The 19,228-nt window shown below is 44.4% G+C and overlaps 1 protein-coding gene across 1 annotated transcript in view; it reads right to left on the bottom strand.

Annotated features, from left to right (window-relative positions):
• Positions 1-19,228, bottom strand: part of LOC143926554 (vitellogenin-1-like) — a 269,217-nt gene that overhangs the window by 142,125 nt on the left and 107,864 nt on the right. Inside the window, exons 10-13 of the mRNA XM_077450393.1 lie at positions 18,229-18,354; positions 8,313-8,531; positions 1,379-1,596; positions 448-545 (exon numbers count right to left, since the gene is read on the bottom strand). Coding sequence (XP_077306519.1) covers positions 448-545; positions 1,379-1,596; positions 8,313-8,531; positions 18,229-18,354 — 661 coding nt within the window. The remainder of the gene's footprint in view (positions 1-447; positions 546-1,378; positions 1,597-8,312; positions 8,532-18,228; positions 18,355-19,228) is intronic.

The raw sequence follows: 19,228 nt of genomic DNA, 5'->3' as shown, positions 1-19,228 counted from the left end.
TTATTTCAACCACATTCGAAAATATTTTGTGACCCGACTTTAGGGCCATGTATCTCGGGGGCACTTGGTGCTAGAAACTCCAAATTTGGATATGTTGTAGTGCTAGTACTATTGTGTTTGCATACCAAAGTTTCTAGCTATAAGTGACACCGAGATATGTGGCCCCAAAATCGGGTCACAAAATGTCATTCTCTGCTCTAATAACATTTTGCGACCCGATTTTGGGTCGCATGTTGAAATCCATTCGAATGCAGTTGAAATAATTTCGAATGCGGTTGAAATAATTTCGAATCATGTCAAATTCATTCGTTATATTTCTTTCGTATTCGTTGTAATTTGTTATTTTTTTATTCGGACATTCGGATGCATCTCGGCCGAATTTCGATTCGTTACGAAATGAATTGCACAAGCCTATAGTAAACAGTAATGTAAACATTGACCCAATACCTGAATATATATCATAAAATAATCCACTACTAAAATGGCTCCTTGTGGCTTCAAATCTGGACTTCAACACCGCAACAGCCATATTGCAAATAGCAGCCCTAGGAACGTGGAAACAAAGGTTTGTTAAAAAATAAGCTGCATTCCATTTATAAATTTTTTTGTTAAATAAATAATAACATAAAAAAATAAAAATAAAGCTCCCCATATTCCTTAGGGCCTCTGCTTAAAAAAGGATCTATAATGTTTAGAGGTTCTAAGTACTTTTCTAGCAAAAAAAAATATGATTTTTTACATATATAGAAGAAATATCAGATTTGGCCTGGGGGTAAAGTGGTTACAGGGAACCTGTGACGGAACCATTTGGCACCCCGACCAGGTGCTTCCTTTCAGGAGTATCTTGAAAAAGGGAGCACACATTCGTTCCATCCACCATCATGCGCCAGCCCAGAAACAGTGAGGTCACCCCCTCTAGCACTACGATCCAGGAAGTGTGCCAAGCCTTTCTCCAGCTCTCCACCACCATACCATCTTCTCACAGAGCAGCAACATTAACCCCCCTCGCAAAAAAAAATATACCCTCTAGCAACAATAGATCCCCCAGCAGCCAACATCCATAGATGTTGTAGCACAATGCAGTACCCCTTGGCATTACATACAGTCAGTGGTGAAGGTGGCAGAACTACGTTCCTCCGCGTTCCCGCTGAAAAAAAAAAGCCCTGCTCCTTCCCCATGAAACAAATTATTGGATTGCTGGCCTTTTCTCAATGCTATGCACCATCGCTGGTCACACACCCCTGAAGTTATGAGGAGGGAGGAATGTGTGTGGGGTGTACATATCATTTGTATCAACACAGACAGCCAATTCGACACAGTTTTCCTCCATTTATGCCAATGTAATTTACATGTTACCAGTAGATCAGAATTGTCTTACACTTCATGTAGCTCAGGGTGGACGCTTCTACTGAACTTCTTCATCAGAAAATAGACGAAACTTCCCACTTCCATGTCGGCTTCTTTCATGAGAGATTTTGCTATCATCATGACAATAGCGGGAGAAGGCTTATTGTCTAGGATAATACTTGCGGCAATGCTTCGGATGACTGGGTGCTGCTGGATGTCCATATACAACTCTTGGCAAATATCTATGATCTGAATAGAGGTATGGGGGGATTATTATATTTTAAAGGTCTTATGTATGAAAAATGTGCTAAGAACATCTCTTGTTGCTCATAAAAACAATTGACAACGATTAACGCCATCCTGTAGAAAGGATGCATGGACACTGATTGGTTGCTTTAACAAGGAATTTCCTCATTAAAGTGGTTGTAAACCCTACCCCACAACTTTGTCCCAGGTAAATCAGCTGAAGCTGATAAGACTGACAAAGGGAAACATTAGACATCGGCACAAGTAAATACTATGAAATAAAACAAGTCAGCTATTAAAGCGGAGGTCCACCCTAAAGTGGACCTTCCGCTCATTGGTTTCCCCCCCCCCTCCAGCGCCACAATTGGCACCTTTCAGGGGGGAGGGGGCACCCACTTCCGGCGTAGATTCTGCAGAAGGTACGCCCCTTTCCGCAGAATCCACGCCCCTTTCCAAAAGTCCCCCCGCTGCCTGCTGGGAAACACACGGATCCCAGAGACAGCGGGGACCATCCTTATTGCGCAGAGCGACTCGCGCATGCGCAGTAGGGAACCGGGAAATTAAGCCGAAAGGCTCCACTTCCTGATTCCCATAGCCAAAATGGCGGCGGCAGCACCCGAGAGATGATCGAGAGATCGGCTTCGGGTGCCGACATCCCGGGCGCGCTGGGCGGGTAAGTGTCACTATTTTAAAAGTCAGCAGCTGCAGTATTCGTAGCCGCTGGCTTTTAAAAAAAAAAACGGTGGAACTTCCGGCGGACTCCCGCTTTAACAGGGAAGCAGGGTTGCCATAGAAATGTTGGATTGAGAAGGAGGCTTGGTTAACAGTACAGCAAGTGCTCAATGTATGGGTGGAAATACACTCCACTGTGGACTCAGAAAAACAAAACTTAAAATGGCGCTGCCTAACCCCTGGAAACAAGTTTTCTTAAACAGTAAGTAATATGCGATTTGGGCTGGATTACAGTGGCTATAGTCTGATAATTACTTATTATAATGGACTAAATGAAGAGAAGAATCAGAGTGGGAGAGTTTACTTCTTCTTTAACACACTCTTCGTACATTAACCATATTGTATTCATTTAAAGAAGAACTAAACCACTTCAGAAGATTTGGCTGCTCAATGACCAGAGCACTTTTTTACAATTTGGCACTTCACTGCTTTAACTGGTAATTGCACAGTCATGCAATACTGTACCAAAATAAAATGTGCAGCCTTTTTTTCCCACAAATAGAGTTTTCTTTTGATGGTATTGGATTGCCTCTGTGATTTTTATTTTTTGCCATATAAATGGAAAAAGACAGAAAATTTTGAAAAAAATTATATTTTCTACTTTTTGTTATAAAAAAAATCCAATAAACTCAATTTTAGTCATACATTTAGGCCAAAATGTATTCAGCTACAAAAATGTCAATAAGGCCCCTTTCACACATGCGGATGATATGTCCGTATTTCATCCATCCGTTTGCGGATGAAATACGGACATACATTCATCCCTATGGGATAGCGGGTGTCTGCGGATGAACATCCGTAGACACCCGATTTCCTCCGCCTCCACAACAGTCTGATTCTGCAGACGGAGGAAAATCCTATTTTTCTATCCGTCTGCAGAGCGGATCGGATGAACACGGACAGACGGTCCGTGCTCGTCCGATCCCCATAGAGGAGAGCGGAGAGCTGACAGGGCAGTCCCCGCACAGTGTGCAGGGACCGCCCTGTCCACCGCCGGCTCAGCGGGGACAATGGAGCGATCCCCGCTGAGCGAGCGGATCATCACGGGGCGGATCATTACTGATCCATCCCATGTGAAAGGGGCCTTAGCGTATATTTATGGATTTTCCCAAAAGTTATAGCTTCTACAAACTAGGGTACATGTTCTGGAATTTACGCAGCTTTTAGTTTATGACTGCCTATCTCCTTTTTCAAGGTGCTAAACTGGCAGGGCAGTACAACCCCCCCCTCCCCCAAATGACCCCATTTTAGAAAGTAGACACCCCAAGGAAATTGCTGAGAGACATGCTGGGCCCATTGAATTAGTGATTATAAAATTACAAAAAAATAAATAAAATTACAAAATGTTGTCACTAAATGGCATATTACTTACACATGCCATGGTTATATGTGGAATTACACCCCAAAATACATTCTGCTTTAAGACTTTTTGAGAGCCTGGCCGCATATGGGACCCTGAAAGCCAATCAGGATTTCGAAGGGTGTCAATTTTTGATTTCACTCCTCACTACCTATCACAGTTATGAAGGCCATAAAATAACCAGATAGCACCCCCCCCCCCCCAAATGACCCCAGTTCGGAAAGTAGACACCCCAAGCTATTTGCTGAGACGCATGTTGACTCCATGGAATATTTTATATTTTGCCACAAGTTGCAGGAAAATTACAAACGTTTTTTGTTTTTTCTTTTGTTTTGCACAGAGTTGTCACTTAATGATATAGTGCTCAAACATGTGAAATTACACCCCAAAATACATTCTGCTGCTTCTCCTGAGTACAGGGATACCACGTGTGTGGGACTTTTTGCGAGCCTAGCCACGTACGGCACCCCAAAAACCAATCACTGCCTTCAGGCTTTCTAAGGACGTAAAATGGTGATTTCACTTCCTCACTACCTATCACAGTTTTGGAGGTCCTGAAATGTCAAGATAGCACAAAAAATGACCCCATCCCCCATCCCGCTTTTTGTCACAAAGTTTTGAAAATTAAAAAAATAAAAAATAAAAATTTTCTTTTCTTTCTTCATTGTTAAAATCAAATGAGAGCTGCAAAATACTCACAATGCCTCTTAGCAAATACCTTGGGGTGTCTACTTTTCAAAATCGGGTCATTTGGGGGGGGGGGGGGTTGTGCTATCTAGACATTTCAGGGCCTCCGTAACTGTGATAGGTAGTGAGGAGTAAAATCACAATTTTACGCCTTTAGAAAGCCTGAAGGCAGTGATTGTTTTGTGGAGTCCTGTACATGGCTAGGATCCCAGCAAGTCTCAAACATGTGGTATCCCCGTACTCAGGAGAATCAGCACAATGTATTTTTGTTTGTAATTTCACATATAACCATGCCATGTTTGAACAATATATCATTTAGTGACAACTTTGCATTAAAAAAAAAAAAAATGAATTTTCCCAAAACACGTGGCAAATTATAAAATATTTATTATACTTTCTTATTTATACTAGCCGAGAAAATTAAGTTCAATGCTTCCGAGCATGCGTCGAATTGTTTCTGAGCATGCGTAGGAATTTTGCATGTTGGAATTGCCACAGACGATCGCATTTTCGAATAGGAACTTTTCCCGACCGAAAATCTTTTGCTGGCTAGAATTCTGCCATCAAAAGACAGATGGAGCATACACATGGTCGCATTTTCCGTCGAAAAACTCTTATCGGTCTTTTGCTGGCCGAAATTCCGATTGTGTGTTAGCGTTCAGAGGGATCAGGCCTGACTGAATGCTACAGTTATTGATCAAGTTCAGTATCAGTTAGTGATCAATTTATACTGCACTTGGGTGGGGTGGGCTGGGCTGGGCGGAGGGGCTAAACGCAGGTGCTAGCCGGTATCTGAGCTGATCCCGCTAACGCTAACTGATCAGATCAAAGATATCGATCCATTCAGACACTATACTACTAAGGGAAGTGTATGGTGCGTGCGTGGGTGTTAGTGCTACTGGCACTAATCTGACGCTGCCTAGGGCGACGCAGACCCTAACTGATGCTAAAACCTGACGCTAAAAACTGATATCACCTGCCGGGTGATCAGGGGGTTAAACACTATTATTAGGTAATGTACAGCAAGTGTCCTGAAGCTATAAAAAATAACTAACTAACTAACCAGCATCACCCGTGACACTAATATAGTGTTCACTATTGACAGGTGGAGATCAAGGGGTTAAAACTTTATTGGGGGGGTCCCTAGACCTATCTGGGCCTACTACTAAGTACCCTAACACTGATTATTGTCACAAATGACACCAGTACAGTGATCAAAGAGAAATATGAACACTTCGCTGGGTGAAACAGTGACAGCGAGTGAAGGGGTTAACTGGGGGGGGGGGGGGGGTGATCGGGGTGTGATCAGGGGGTGAAATGTGTGCCTATATGTACTGTGTCAGTGTAGTGTTGGTGCAACTCACGATTGGATGTCCTCTCTCCTCTCTCTGGAACGGAAAATAATTCCAGAGAGGGAGACGACATCACTTCTCCTGCCTGCGTTTACAATTACAGGCAGGGGAAGCATTTCATTTGTCAGAACCAATCAGCAGGTCCAGGCCAGAAATCATTGGCCTGGGCCTTGAGACTGATCGGTTCTGAAACAAATCCGATCATCGCGGTCCCCTAGGCGCCACGTGCCCGATGTAAGGTAACGTCGTTTCGCCCACGCGGCTGGTCGGGAACCCGTTAAAGTGTTACTAAAATTAGGACCCTGCATTCACTATATTTGGTCCCCCACAACAGTGGTTTCCAACCCTGTCCTTAAGTACCCTCAACAGGCCATGTTTTGGGAATGTTCTCTTAGCTAAAATAGCTGTCCAAAATACCAAGCCATTGACTTTGATTTAAAGAACCTGTGCAACATAAGGGAAAACCTGCAAACATGGCCTGTTGGGGGTACTTGAGGAAAGGGTACCAATGCCCCACAGTACACATAACATGGAAATGCAATTATTTTAGTAAATACAAACTGCTAAATACCTTTTCTTATCAGCAATATATAGCAGTCTTGTGACTTCTATCAGTGTCTGGTTAAAGCTTGTAGGAGTTTTCATTCTTCTCTGACAGTCCTATGAGACTGCATGACCCCTGACCCTCCATCTGGACGGTGCTAATTGGCCCTGTGCTGAACACATGCACCCTCCCGAAAAAAAACTAATTAAAAAAACAAACTGAGCATGTGCAGAATGCCCCCAAGGCTCTGTACTATCAGGAGATGGAGTGGAGACTGTGGAAGAAAGGGAGGACCAGAGAAGACAGGACCAAACAGCCTTTTTACACAATGCAGAGGAATAACCCCTTAGGGTCCACAGTGAGTATAACAATCATGCTGTACTGCATATAACTGTCTCCGTTACTTGTGCTTCCAACAGAACTGTCAAGCCTTCAAATGGATGGTGTCTTAACTAAGCACATGGCAACTGCTATCAAACAGAGGTTAGGATAGCAGCTTCCTTGACTGTAGAGGACAGGAAGGCTTAGTTCCACTTTAATTTATATTTTTAAAAACAAGAACGAATCAGAGTTGGCATATGTCATTATAGCTTCAGAACAAATCATGTTAAAGTTAAAGTCTGGGCAAAAAACCTTTACCCATGCAGTGGCCCCCCCGCCCTTCACTGCAAGGGTTAAATGCTTGTTTTGCTTCCCCCCCATATTCGATTAACTCCTTTTCTGTCTAACTCTACATCCTCACATACAACGCAGGACTGCTGTTCCTGCATTGTACAAAAGGTGATCAGAGAGCTGCCACCCGTCGGTGGACCTTTAGCACAAAAGCTTTTCCAATCCAAGTCCCTTCTTTATCTGGCTCTGATAAAAGTAGAGTGCTGAGCCCCAGAAACGCAGTGGCTGTTACAAAATAAAAATCATTAAAAAAGTCTATACAAGCTGGTGTGGAGCTCCTGTCCTTTCAAAACTTCAATAAACTCCTCTGGGGGTCCAGCAAAACTCCACAGTTGCTGGTGATCAACCACTAGGACCATAAACATTCCGTTGCGTTATAACGCATCTCCATAAAGTTCAGTGCTCCTAAATCACAAAGAGGAAGAAGCCTGCAGGAGTGAGGACTAAGGTAATGATATCATCCCCTAGACCAGTGATGGGAAGCCTTGACACCCAGGGGTGGACTGACCATTTGGGCACTCGGGCACTGCCCGAGGACCCCATGCTACTAAGGGGCCCCATCAGGGTTGCCAGCCTCAATAAAATCAGGCAGAGTATGTAAAAATCTGTGTTTTTTTAAAATAATCCCAAAATTATAGCTGCCCCGCCTCTCCAGTACCTTTTCAGTGTGTGTATGCTGTGTATTGTGTGTGTATATACTGTGTGTGTATATTGTGTGTCTGTGTGTAAACTGTATGTGTGTGTATGTATACTGTGTGGCCCCATAATCTATTGCCTGGGGGCCCCATAATCTCCTATTGCCTGGGTGCCCCATAATCTTCTCCTATTGCCCGGGGGCCCCATAATCTCCTATTGCCCGGGGCCCCATGAGTTGTCAGTCCGCCCCTGTTGACACCTCAAATGTTTTGGAAGTACATTTTCCATGATGCTCATGCACTCTGCAGTGTAGTTGAGCATCATGGAAAATGTAGTTCGGAAACATCTGGGGTGCCAACGATCGCCATTACTGCCGTAGAACAAATGGGCAGTTGACCCTTGCAGTTGGTCCCTGGAGTTCAGCTTTAAGGGACAGAGCAAATAGACACAAGACACAAGGCAAATGCACAAGAGATAAAGTGCTTTAAATTAAGCCATCCCTGACCTCTCTAGCTGCTTGTACTTTGATGTAATTCATTCCAATCCTCAGTCCAACCTCATACCTAATTTCAGGAAGCACCTAGCAACATGGGCAACATGGGCAAAGCACCACGTGTATTTTGTCCCATGGGCAACAGAACAAAAAAATTTTTTTGGCAGTTATTTTTTAATTCTTCTACATCTGCTTGCTTTAGCCATGGGGGCCTACATGCAGCAAAGTTCTCTCTACAAATACCTTAACAGGGTTTTTTATTGCAATGTTCTTCAGGGCCAGAGCAGCTGCGACTTGCACGGGTAGAGGTAGGTTGGAGACCGTGGTAATTATTCTTGGAAGGAACTTCAGAATCTTCTTAATGCTAGCTGCTTGTCCAGAATTCCCCAGACCTTTAAGGGCCAGAATGATGTCCATCATATCCACTGCCTCATTGGCTTCCGCTAGCAAATTATGGAGTGGCTACAATAAAAAAAAAAAAAAAAAAGGAAGATAAAAATAATTGATATTTTTATTACTTAAATTCAGGATGTGCTGATTGTTCCAGTGTGTCAAAGATATCATTGCATTAGCTTCATTTTTTTTAATATCTCAACTTGGAGATTTCTCTCCAAAAATATCCTAATTTCCAAATACAAAGCTGTTATTTCCGAATTCAAGCCTGTTGCCTTTTTCAATATTTGCTGAAAGTTTACAGAATATACATTACTGTGCAAAAGTTTTAGGCATGTGTGAAAAAATGCTGTAAATGAAGAATGCTTTGAGAAATAGAGGTGTTGATAGTTTATTTTTTTTATCAATTAACAAAATGAAAAGTAAATGAATAGAAGAGAAATCCAAATCAAATCAATATTCGGTGGGGCCACTCTTTGCCTTCAAAAGCCAGCATCAATTCTTCTAGGTACAGCCAGTGCTGACATTCCTTTTGAAGAAACTCTGCATGTAGATTGTTCCAAACATCTTGGAGAACTAACCACAAATCTTCTGCAGCAAACTTATAGCAGAAAAACAAAAAAGCTTGTTTTGCAGTTAAACCACACATTAGGGTTGTCACCCTGTACATAATATCAGCTGGTATTGGCTCGTTCAACAGAAACAGCCCGACATTCAGCTAGTGTGTACTGTAGCCTGTCCAACAAAAGCCAACCTAAGATCCTGCTTCTGTCCGACAAAAGCCGACCTAAGATCCTGCTTCTGTGCGACAAAAGCTGACCTAAGATCTTGCTTCTGTCTGACAAAAACCGACCTAAGATCCTGCTTCTGTCCGACAAAAGCCGACCTAAGATCTTGCTTCTGTCTGACAAAAACCGACCTAAGATCCTGCTTCTGTCCGACAAAAGCCGACGTAAGATCCTGCTTCTGTCCGACAAAAGCCGACCTAAGATCCTGCTTCTGTCCGACAAAAGCCGACCTAAGATCCTGCTTCTGTCCGACAAAAACCAACCTCAATCCTGCTTCTGTCCGACAAAAGCTGACCTAAGATCCTGCTTCCATCCAACAAAAGCCGACCTAAGATCCTGCTTCTGTCCGACAAAAGCCGACATAAGATCCTGCTTCTGTCCGACAAAAGCCGACCTAAGATCCTGCTTCTGTCCGACAAAAGCCGACCTAAGATCCTGCTTCTGTCCGACAAAAGCCGACCTAAGATCCTGCTACTGTCCGACAAAAGCCGACCTAAGATCCTGCTTCTGTCCGACAAAAGCTGACCTAAGATCCTGCTTCTGTCCGACAAAAGCCGACCTAAGATCCTGCTTCTGTCCGACAAAAGCCGACCTAAGATCCTGCTTCTGTCCGACAAAAGCCGACCTAAGATCCTGCTTCTGTCCGACAAAAGCCGACCTAAGATCCTGCTACTGTCCGACAAAAGCCGACCTAAGATCCTGCTTCTGTCCAACAAAACCCGACATAAGATCCTGCTTCCGTCCGACAAAAGCCGACCTAAGATCCTGCTTCCGTCTGACAAAAGCCGACCTAAGATCCTGCTTCTGTCCGAAAAAAGCCGACCTAAGATCCTGCTTCTGTCTGACAAAAGCCGACCTAAGATCCTGCTTCTGTCCCACAAAAGCTGACCTAAGATCCTGCTTCTGTCCGACAAAAGCCGACCTAACATCCTGCTTCTGTCTGACAAAAGCCGACCTAAGATCCTGCTTCTGTCCGACAAAAGCCGACCTAAGATCCTGCTTCTGTCCGACAAAAGCCGACCTAAGATCCAGCTTCTGTCCGACAAAAGCCGACCTAAGATCCTGCTTCTGTCCGACAAAAACCGACCTAAAATCCTGCTTCTGTCCAACAAAACCCGACATAAGATCCTGCTTCCGTCCGACAAAAGCCGACCTAAGATCCTGCTTCTGTCCGACAAAAGCCGACCTAAGATCCTGCTTCTGTCCGAAAAAAGCCGACCTAAGATCCTGCTTCTGTCTGACAAAAGCCGACCTAAGATCCTGCTTCTGTCCCACAAAAGCTGACCTAAGATCCTGCTTCTGTCCGACAAAAGCCGACCTAAGATCCTGCTTCTGTCTGACAAAAGCCGACCTAAGATCCTGCTTCTGTCCGACAAAAGCCGACCTAAGATCCTGCTTCTGTCCGACAAAAGCCGACCTAAGATCCAGCTTCTGTCCGACAAAAGCCGACCTAAGATCCTGCTTCTGTCTGACAAAAGCCGACCTAAGATCCTGCTTCTGTCCGACAAAAGCCGACCTAAGATCCTGCTTCTGTCCGACAAAAGCCGACCTAAGATCTTGCTTCTGTCCGACAAAAGCCAACCTAAGATCCTGCTTCTGTCCGACAAAAGCCGACCTAAGATCCTGCTTCTGTATGACAAAAGCCGACCTAAGATCCTGCTTCTGTCCAACAAAAGCTGACCTAAGATCCTGCTTCTGTCCGGCAAAAGCCGACCTAAGATCCTGCTTCTGTCCGACAAAAGCCAACCTAAGATCCTGCTTTTGTCTGACAAAAGCCAACCTAAGATCCTGCTTCTGTCCAGCAAAAGCCGACCTAAGATCCTGCTTCTGTCTAATGGGCTTGCTGGAGAACCAGCTGCCGATCGGCATCTGATCAGCCAATAGCACTGACCGGTGTGTTATAGCAGGGAGGGGGGCAGTCCCCTTGTCAGAACACAATAGCTAAGCAGGGGGATCGCTGTACTAATATTGCATAGTTAGTACAATGAGCTCCTCAGTTTTTTTTTTGTTCAGCAGGTCAGGGGGCAGGAGGCGTTGCAGATACGAATAATTTTAACAAGCGGGTGATTACCCACTTGTTAATATGAAAAGAATCTCTGTGCATATCTCCAGCTCCTCCCAACCCCCTGCGCTACTGATAAGATGACATTGTTGGCGGAGCAGGAGAGTCAGGAGAGGAGACACAGGTATGGTCACATTGCGGGAGATAAGCGGCAACTGTGGTCTGTGTCAGCCTTGTCTGGACTACAGTCACCTGTTACCTCCTGCTGTGGGGCCTGGTCATCAACAGGCCATGGACCAATATGTATATAGGCATTAGCCAGCTCTTGTTGGCACATGTGGCCCAGTGGGCTCCCCGGTCCACTAAGCAAATTCCTGGTGTGCTCTTTGGCCAGTCCAGGCCTGGTTGCACATCATTGGAGGTATGAAGGTTTGATCTGATTGAATTTGGTTGGCAAGCCTAGTATCATTCCACTATGCCCCTAGAGGTATGTGCATGGGTCCAGAGACAGAGCATGGAGCCAAGACTCGCACTTTCCCATGACTTGTGACACTTGTCCCTGGTGATGATCTCACCTGTTAAACAATTTCCTGATCCTCTGCAGATGGACAAGTCTGCTGGAGATGCTCTCTACCGACAGGTTCTTTATGGTGGGCATGACATGGTTGGACGTCTTGGGAATCATGTTCCAGTCTCAGTGGGCAGAGCGCAGTCTCAGAGGAGCTGGTCAGACAGTGCACGGAGGAGGGAGAGAGCCTAGCTGCTCAGTGCCATAGATACTGCCTTGGAGGAATGTGGACACACACAGAGCCCCTCTTGTTCTCTGCCTCAGCATTCAGCCAGGGAAAGCCCAGATCCAGCACTCTGCGTGGCGGCGAGTCAGCGCTGGAGGGGGAGATGTGCAGTGAGGATGTGCGTGGAGGAGATGAGGTTGGTGTGGTTGTTAGGACATGTGGCCTAGTGGCCACAGACTTCCCCTTAGCAGCAGCACAGAGCTCTGTGTCTGGGCTGGGGTGACCACCAGGCGCCACTTCTCCTTCCGCAGGATCCAGGCTGCCTCTGCTTCTGCCTACTCCAGCTTATTTCCACTCGCCAAATGCGAGAAGGCGAGTGGAAATTTTGAGGGCTGCTATAAGGTTTTTGGGCTTCTATCCTAGTCCTGGCATGTTTGCACATAAGTGTGTGACCATAGTAAATCCATTAGACAGCAAGCTCCACAGGCTGATATAAATGGCTTATGCCTTTCAAGGTTAGCCAAAGAAATAAATAAAAATAACACTTTCAATAGAAGTGTTTAGAATGCGTGTGCGCACCTCCATGGTACAAACTCTATAGCGTAGTTACTCGGATGACTTAAATACACAGATTGGCGTACAATAGACGCTCCCTGTCCCTCTGTATCTCCTGGGAGAAGCCAATTTGAATTTAGAAGCAGTACCTTTGAAGTCACCAGAAATTTATGACATCGCACAAATGAAATAATACATTTTTGCTGATAGTGAATTAAACCTGACATTCTCATTTACAAAACTATTATGCTGTCTAATCGGGTATCATTTTCCTTTGTAAACGCATTAGCTTAAATAAGACATGATACGATTATACTGGGTGGGTAGGGGAGCTCAGCTTGGCTCAGCTCTGCAATATACTGCCTACATTGAGTGATTTACTGAATTCCAGTCAAGATAAGGCAAAGGTTTTCTTTTGCAGCTGAAGCACTTGAATAGTCAGGATTCTTTTATTGGAACTCTGTGAAAATATCATTTTATTTTTCATTTGTACCTTGCCGGGCAACCAGAGGAGACCAGAAAATTTATAGAACTGTTTATGTTTTAAAGGGAACGTATAGTGGATTTTCAGTGACCACATATAGTGATTACTGCAATTTTTATCACATATAATAATGGTTGATGTAGAGTTCACATTTTTGCCTGTTTGCTGTACCATGTTTATATTATTGAAGATTTGGCACTCCAGTTAATTTCTGTATTATAATACAGCCACTCCGTTATCAGTAGTTGATGGGATGCGATTTCAGCCACATAAACAAAACTCTTTTGCTATACTATCTAATTGTTACATCTTTGGGACTTGGGCGGTGTTGATTTGATGTGTGACCACATGTCATCACATTTTTGGTTGATATATTGGTAATTATTATAGTTTATAAATTGGGAGTTTGGGGCTTTTTCTAACTTTGGTTTTCCTATTTGTGTGAAGGTTCTCCCCCCTTCTTTTGGCGTGTTGATTGTGCCGATCTTTGTGCTCAGTGATGAACCCACAGGGTGTGTGCATGTCCTGGTGTGTTGTGTGGTTGTTTTCCATTATAGATTACAACCGCTCATCTGTATCCTCCTGAAGAAGTCTCATCGGCGAAATGCGTTGGAACTCATTTACCCATCCCTAGCAGTGGACTGTGGACAACCAACGTCCTATATTCAAATGAGTAGCATTTAGATTTCCATTACTAGGGTGCAAAATAGCCATATGAGAGGGTTAAATCTTACATGTTGCCCCAATATTTCATACTCTTGATATGTGCCTGCTGTACCATGTACTTGTATGAGAAAGTATCCTGTTCTCTTTGTATTGCTTCCTTTGTGTAAAATCCCTGGAATTCCTGGCATTCCCTCTGCTTTCCTATTATAAACTGACCACATAAAGTAGGAGAACACACTGTGGTCAGTTCTCTAGCTATGCTGGGAACTCAGTGTACTCTCCTCCAATGATCAGAGTTGTCCTGAATCACTTCTGCTGCACAGCCTATCACTAGGAAGATCAGTGTACTGCGGCTTCTCTTCCCCTCAGCTCTTATGTTGCTGAGAACAGAGGGAATGTGATTACTTATAAAAAAGGGAAAAAGGGTATTTATAATCTATTTTTAGATCTATACAAAATTCTATTTTAAACTGAATGATCATTTACAATCACTTTAATAAACGGATTGTATAGTGGTATGATGTTTTAACATTTTAGGGTTATTCATATCCTGCTTTTCTTATTGATAATAAAATAGTTTGGGATGAAAATAAATCTTTTTTTTTTTGCATTGTATCCTTGAGAGAATATCCATATACCATCTTTAATCCAAGAATAATTACTTTAAAGGGATTGTAAAGTTTTGTTAAAAAAAAAAAAAACAGACTTGTCATACTTACCTCCACTGTGCAGTTCGTTTTGCACAGAGTGGCCCTGAACATCCTCTTCTGGGGTCCCTCAGCAGAGCTCCTGGCTCCACCCACATCGAGTGTCCACATTGGAGAAGTGCTCTCCTAGGTGGACACCCGCCGCGTCAATGGATTTGATTGACAGCAGTGGGAGCCAATGGCTTTGCTGCTATCAATCTACCCAATCAGGACAGAACTTTTATCCTGGCCGAAGAATGAAAGCGTTCAGGTAAGTAAAATTGGGGCAGGGGAATGCATAGGATGCATTAAGGTGAAAAACCATGAGGGTTTACAACCCCTTTAAAAGGTGTGCAATACCAATACCTCGTATTATTATTATTATTATTATTACACAGGATTTATATAGCACCAACAGTTTGTGTAGCGCTTTACAATGTAGAGGGGGGACAGGAAAATTACAATACAGTTTAATACAGTAGATATTAAACAATAATAAAAAATTAGCATCAAATAAATTATAAAAAAAGCAGTTCGTTTTGCACAGAGTGGCCCTGAACATCCTCTTCTGGGGTCCCTCAGCAGAGCTCCTGGCTCCACCCACATCGAGTGTCCACATTGAAGAAGTGCTCTCCTAGGTGAACACCCGTGCGGGTGCACTCCCGAGTCCTGCATCTGTGTTCATTCACAGAATGCAGGACTCGGCCCCACCCCCCGGGCCCCACACAGGCAAAACACACCACACTAGGGATCAGCAGTGGGTGTACAACATCATATGCCACTGGATCCCTTTAGAAGCTGGAAGTCATTGAAGTAGACACCACTACTCCAATGATCTCCTCTTGCTTCCAGGGCCCCTGTGTTACATTTTCACACTAATGCAAAGCATTCTCTGACTGGATAAGAAAAAGAGCGAGACATCACCGCCCCACCACTCACACTTTGCAATCACTGAAAAAATGCAAAGCGATCTCTGAATAGGGCCCATGGAAGTGGCCAATCTAGTGTGTTCACAACGCCATAAAGCAGCTGCTTGGCACGGGACCTAAAAGCAAGTGGAAGTCACCGCAGTAATAGATGCCTTCTATTGTGTTCCCAGCTTCTAGGAGGGTCCCACATACATTGCTTCAAGCTGAGCCAATATAACTACTGTATGTAAAAATATCCATACCTGGAATTCTTTAAAGAACTGGTACTGTTCACTGAAAATGGAAAAATGGTATGGTAATGATAGGAAATTATAGCCTAGTACCAATGTGGTTAACTTTACTCTTGCGTAAAAGCTCTACTTATGAATTAAAAAAGGAAATATTTGTTCTCCCACTGCCCGTGCTGCCAAACACTGCTGTAGTCCAAAGAAATCGTTCCCCGAGGTTACTGCAGAAACTTACAGTTCTGGAAGTTTAAGTCAGATGTGGCACCCCCCTAGTTAGGTTGCTAGCAGGCTAGGCTTCTGTAATCATCGGAGCAGCTTGTGATTACTTTTGGCTGCTCTAGGCTCTGCAGGCTGCAGATTTGATTGTTTCCCCCTGAGGTTTCCAGAATGTAGTGGGCAGGACAGTCGAATTAGCAGCCTTAATAATTACATGGCTCCAGACAATCCCTGGGGGAGGATGCCCCCAGGGGCATAAATAGTTTGGAGCTCTAGACAGCAGTGTTCTTTTCCTGCAGGAGAGTTTCCCAGCCAAAAGGGCTGCTGCCCTTTTGGCAACTCAGCTGATGGTTCTGCTTGCATTCCTCGAGGTCCCAGCTGTGCACATCTGGGGGGCCTATCCTGCTGAAAAATCTCACAGGGGTTTCACTGGAGATGTGGTCTGGAAGATTCTGCCTAGATGGTGACACCCAAGTACCTGGAGATACTGAATACAGAACTGAGTGAAGGATCCTAGTGACCAGTGGCAGCCTGTCCATTGGGGTGCATGGGTAACGCCCCCCCAATCCATGATCTAAACACAAGGAGCCTGGCTATTGGTCCCAATTGAGGGGGTGGTTTTTTAAAGCATGTGATTAGAGCCAGAGGCTCTAATAGGCTTCAAAAAAGGGTGAGCTTGGGGCGCAGAGAACTGACTCCCCGATCCCACTAGGTTGTGTGACGACAGCAAATGAATACTCACTATTTTCACACTAAATCTCCTCCCCACCAATCATGAAGCAGGTCGTGCAATCATTTCCCAATTGGCCAAAGTGTCAGGTGATCCTATTAGATGCCTAGCACCTAGGAGGAGGACGAGGAGATGCATGGTGGAGGGCGTGGAGAAACTGCTCGATTAAAGGACACCAAAGTCACTGCCCGCAGCCCACCACCCACCATGCTGGAGGACACCGAAGCGACCACCTTAATGGCGGGGGGGGGGGTGGAAATACCTGGGAGTGGTTTATTTGCCACCCCCTAAAATCAAAACCCACCAGCTACCACTGCTAGTGACTGTTTCTGCGGTAACCACTGGTGCATGAATACTAAGGCTTGCCTGGCCTAGAACTTTACTTATGGTGTCCCGGTGTCATCCATTCTCTGTCCTATTGCTTAAGGGATTGTTAAGGAAGTATCTGCAAAGAGAAGAGTTGCCTCTCATTACTGTTCAGTGTTTGGACTATCCCACGGCTTCCCTAAGATCCAGACAAGTTAACATGCAATAAAATTTGAAAAATGCAACCTATAGACTGTTTACCGTGAGAAAGAGCCTGGAACAAAATCAGTGGCTCTTGTGGGGCTTAGTGCTACACATCTGTGCCTCCTGCTGACCTCTATGTCACCATAAGGCACAATAGTGATGTAGCATTCAGTGGGAGAAAGCCTCTCTAACCTGTATACACCATCAGAACTGCTTCCTATTGCAGTGTCCCCCTCTCTGTGTGTGTGATTTATAAAAATAAATTCTGCAAATAATTTCACTGCTGAGATTGCGATCTAATGACCAGCCAGCTTTCTTCTTTCCACCTCTGAAAGATGCAGTGGGTGGGGCTGAGATTCCTCTGTTGATGTCAGTCTGGAGGGGGGGAGGAGAAGAGGAGAGGAGGAGAGAGCTGGCTGGTCATGTGATCCGAATCTCGTCTCTTAAATGAGGTATTTACAGCATTTATATTTATAAATCATTCACAGAGGGGGACATGCAATAGGTGGCAGTGCTGATGGTGTATACAGGTTAGTGTTATAAGAGCCGGAGGAAGGGGCGGCTCACACACAGACAGAGAGGGGAGGGAGAAGGAGGACACAGGAGCACAGAGGATAGCTGCTGATGACAGAGGCACGTAAACTGACCACGGTGTCAGGCTCAGCAGCCATCATACACCGTGGTCAGTTTACAGAGGGGTGGGGAGAAACTAGCAGGATCGGCCAGGTTTTTAGGTGTTACAGGGGGCCAAATGACACAGGACAAGCACTGTGTCATATAACATTTTTTTTGGGGGGGGGGGGGGGGGGTTAACAAACGCTTTAAGTGCAGTGGGACATAGGAGACTGACACCACTGGAAGTGTCAATTTCTGCAGAGAAAAAAAAAAAATCCCCCTACTGTAGGGGAATCGTTTATCTGGATTACAGCAGCATCTGGCCATATGGCAGAACTCTTACTCCAACTTTGAGTTTAGTGACAGAGACGCAAGAACATGAAGAGTGCTGGCAACCTTAAACACTAACAGGTACTGTTGGAGTTTAGTCCATTGAGAAGGACCCGATGTTCAGACATAGATGGGGCAGGCAAAGCCCTGTAGACTTCTGCACTTTATAGCTGCACTTTTTTTTTTCTTTTTTTTTTTAAACGATATAGTCACTTTTAGGAATATGTCATTGTTTTCAGTCTGTAAGAGGATACCACAAATTCCTAATAAGGTAATAGCAATTATGGTGATTACCTGAAGAGCTTCTTCTGTGCAATAATGTGTCTGGCTGCAGAATTTGTGGACTAGCGATCCGTAGGCCAGATAGCCCACCTTCCGTACTAGAGAGCCACAGTGGGCATTAACAGCCTCAAGCAAGGCCTGTAGAAGGAAAATATGTATGTTATTTATAAACCACTAATTCTCAATTGCCATAATTGGCTCCAGTACATCATTCTGTATTGTTGTTTACCAACATGGCATTACTGAAAGCAATTATCACTTACAGGACACGTTTAGGTTTAGATTTTAGATTCCTTACACCCCTAATCTATGCTAAGATAATCCATCCCTGTGCCCAACTTACGTCTCCCCAATGGTGGCTGTCTTCTGTGGTGCTTAGCCTTTTAATTTTTATTTTTTGCTGCCTATGTATGAGCAGTAACTTTATACAGACGTATAAGCTCTTACTTAAATGGGCTTTAATTCACTGAGGTGGCAAAGCGTCTCGATCGCGTGACTGCTGTGATTGGATCTCACATGATCAGAAGCTGTGACCTAGAGTATGCCCCAGTAGACGAATTTGTGGTCGAAACGCGTAGGGATAGCATATTCCTGCTCTCCATATTGCCTTTTTTCTTACTTTTTTCGTTTTAATATGTATCACATGATTTTTTTATGTATTCTATGCTTTTTTACCTAAGAAATTGTTTACAATAAACTGTTACTGGTTGAATTTCACCATGAGAGGCGTCTGTTTGTATTTTTCCCCTCTCTGGTGAGTCCCGGGGGAGCCATCCCAGACAAAGCTCTACAGGTGTCCGAGTTTTGGAAAACTGATCTACCCTTCTTAATTGGAGACTGTGGATGACCAAGATTTGGGACGAGGAGTTCGGAGGTGATTGATCATCGGGCCTGCAATCTCCCTGTTTGGGCTATCAGAGCCTCCTTTAAGCCTTGATGACACACTACTATATGGTGGAGGTGTTCAACTTATCCGGTAAGAGTACCTACCTTCACTGACTATCCAGTAGTC

The sequence above is a fragment of the Lithobates pipiens genome, unplaced genomic scaffold, assembly GCF_037356315.1.
Source record: "Lithobates pipiens isolate NorthernLeopardFrog02 unplaced genomic scaffold, aLitPip1_a1.2 Scaffold_23, whole genome shotgun sequence".
NCBI classification, from domain to species: domain Eukaryota; kingdom Metazoa; phylum Chordata; class Amphibia; order Anura; family Ranidae; genus Lithobates; species Lithobates pipiens.
Note: the sequence above shows the minus strand (reverse complement) of the source record. Positions and strands in the feature narration are given on the sequence as shown.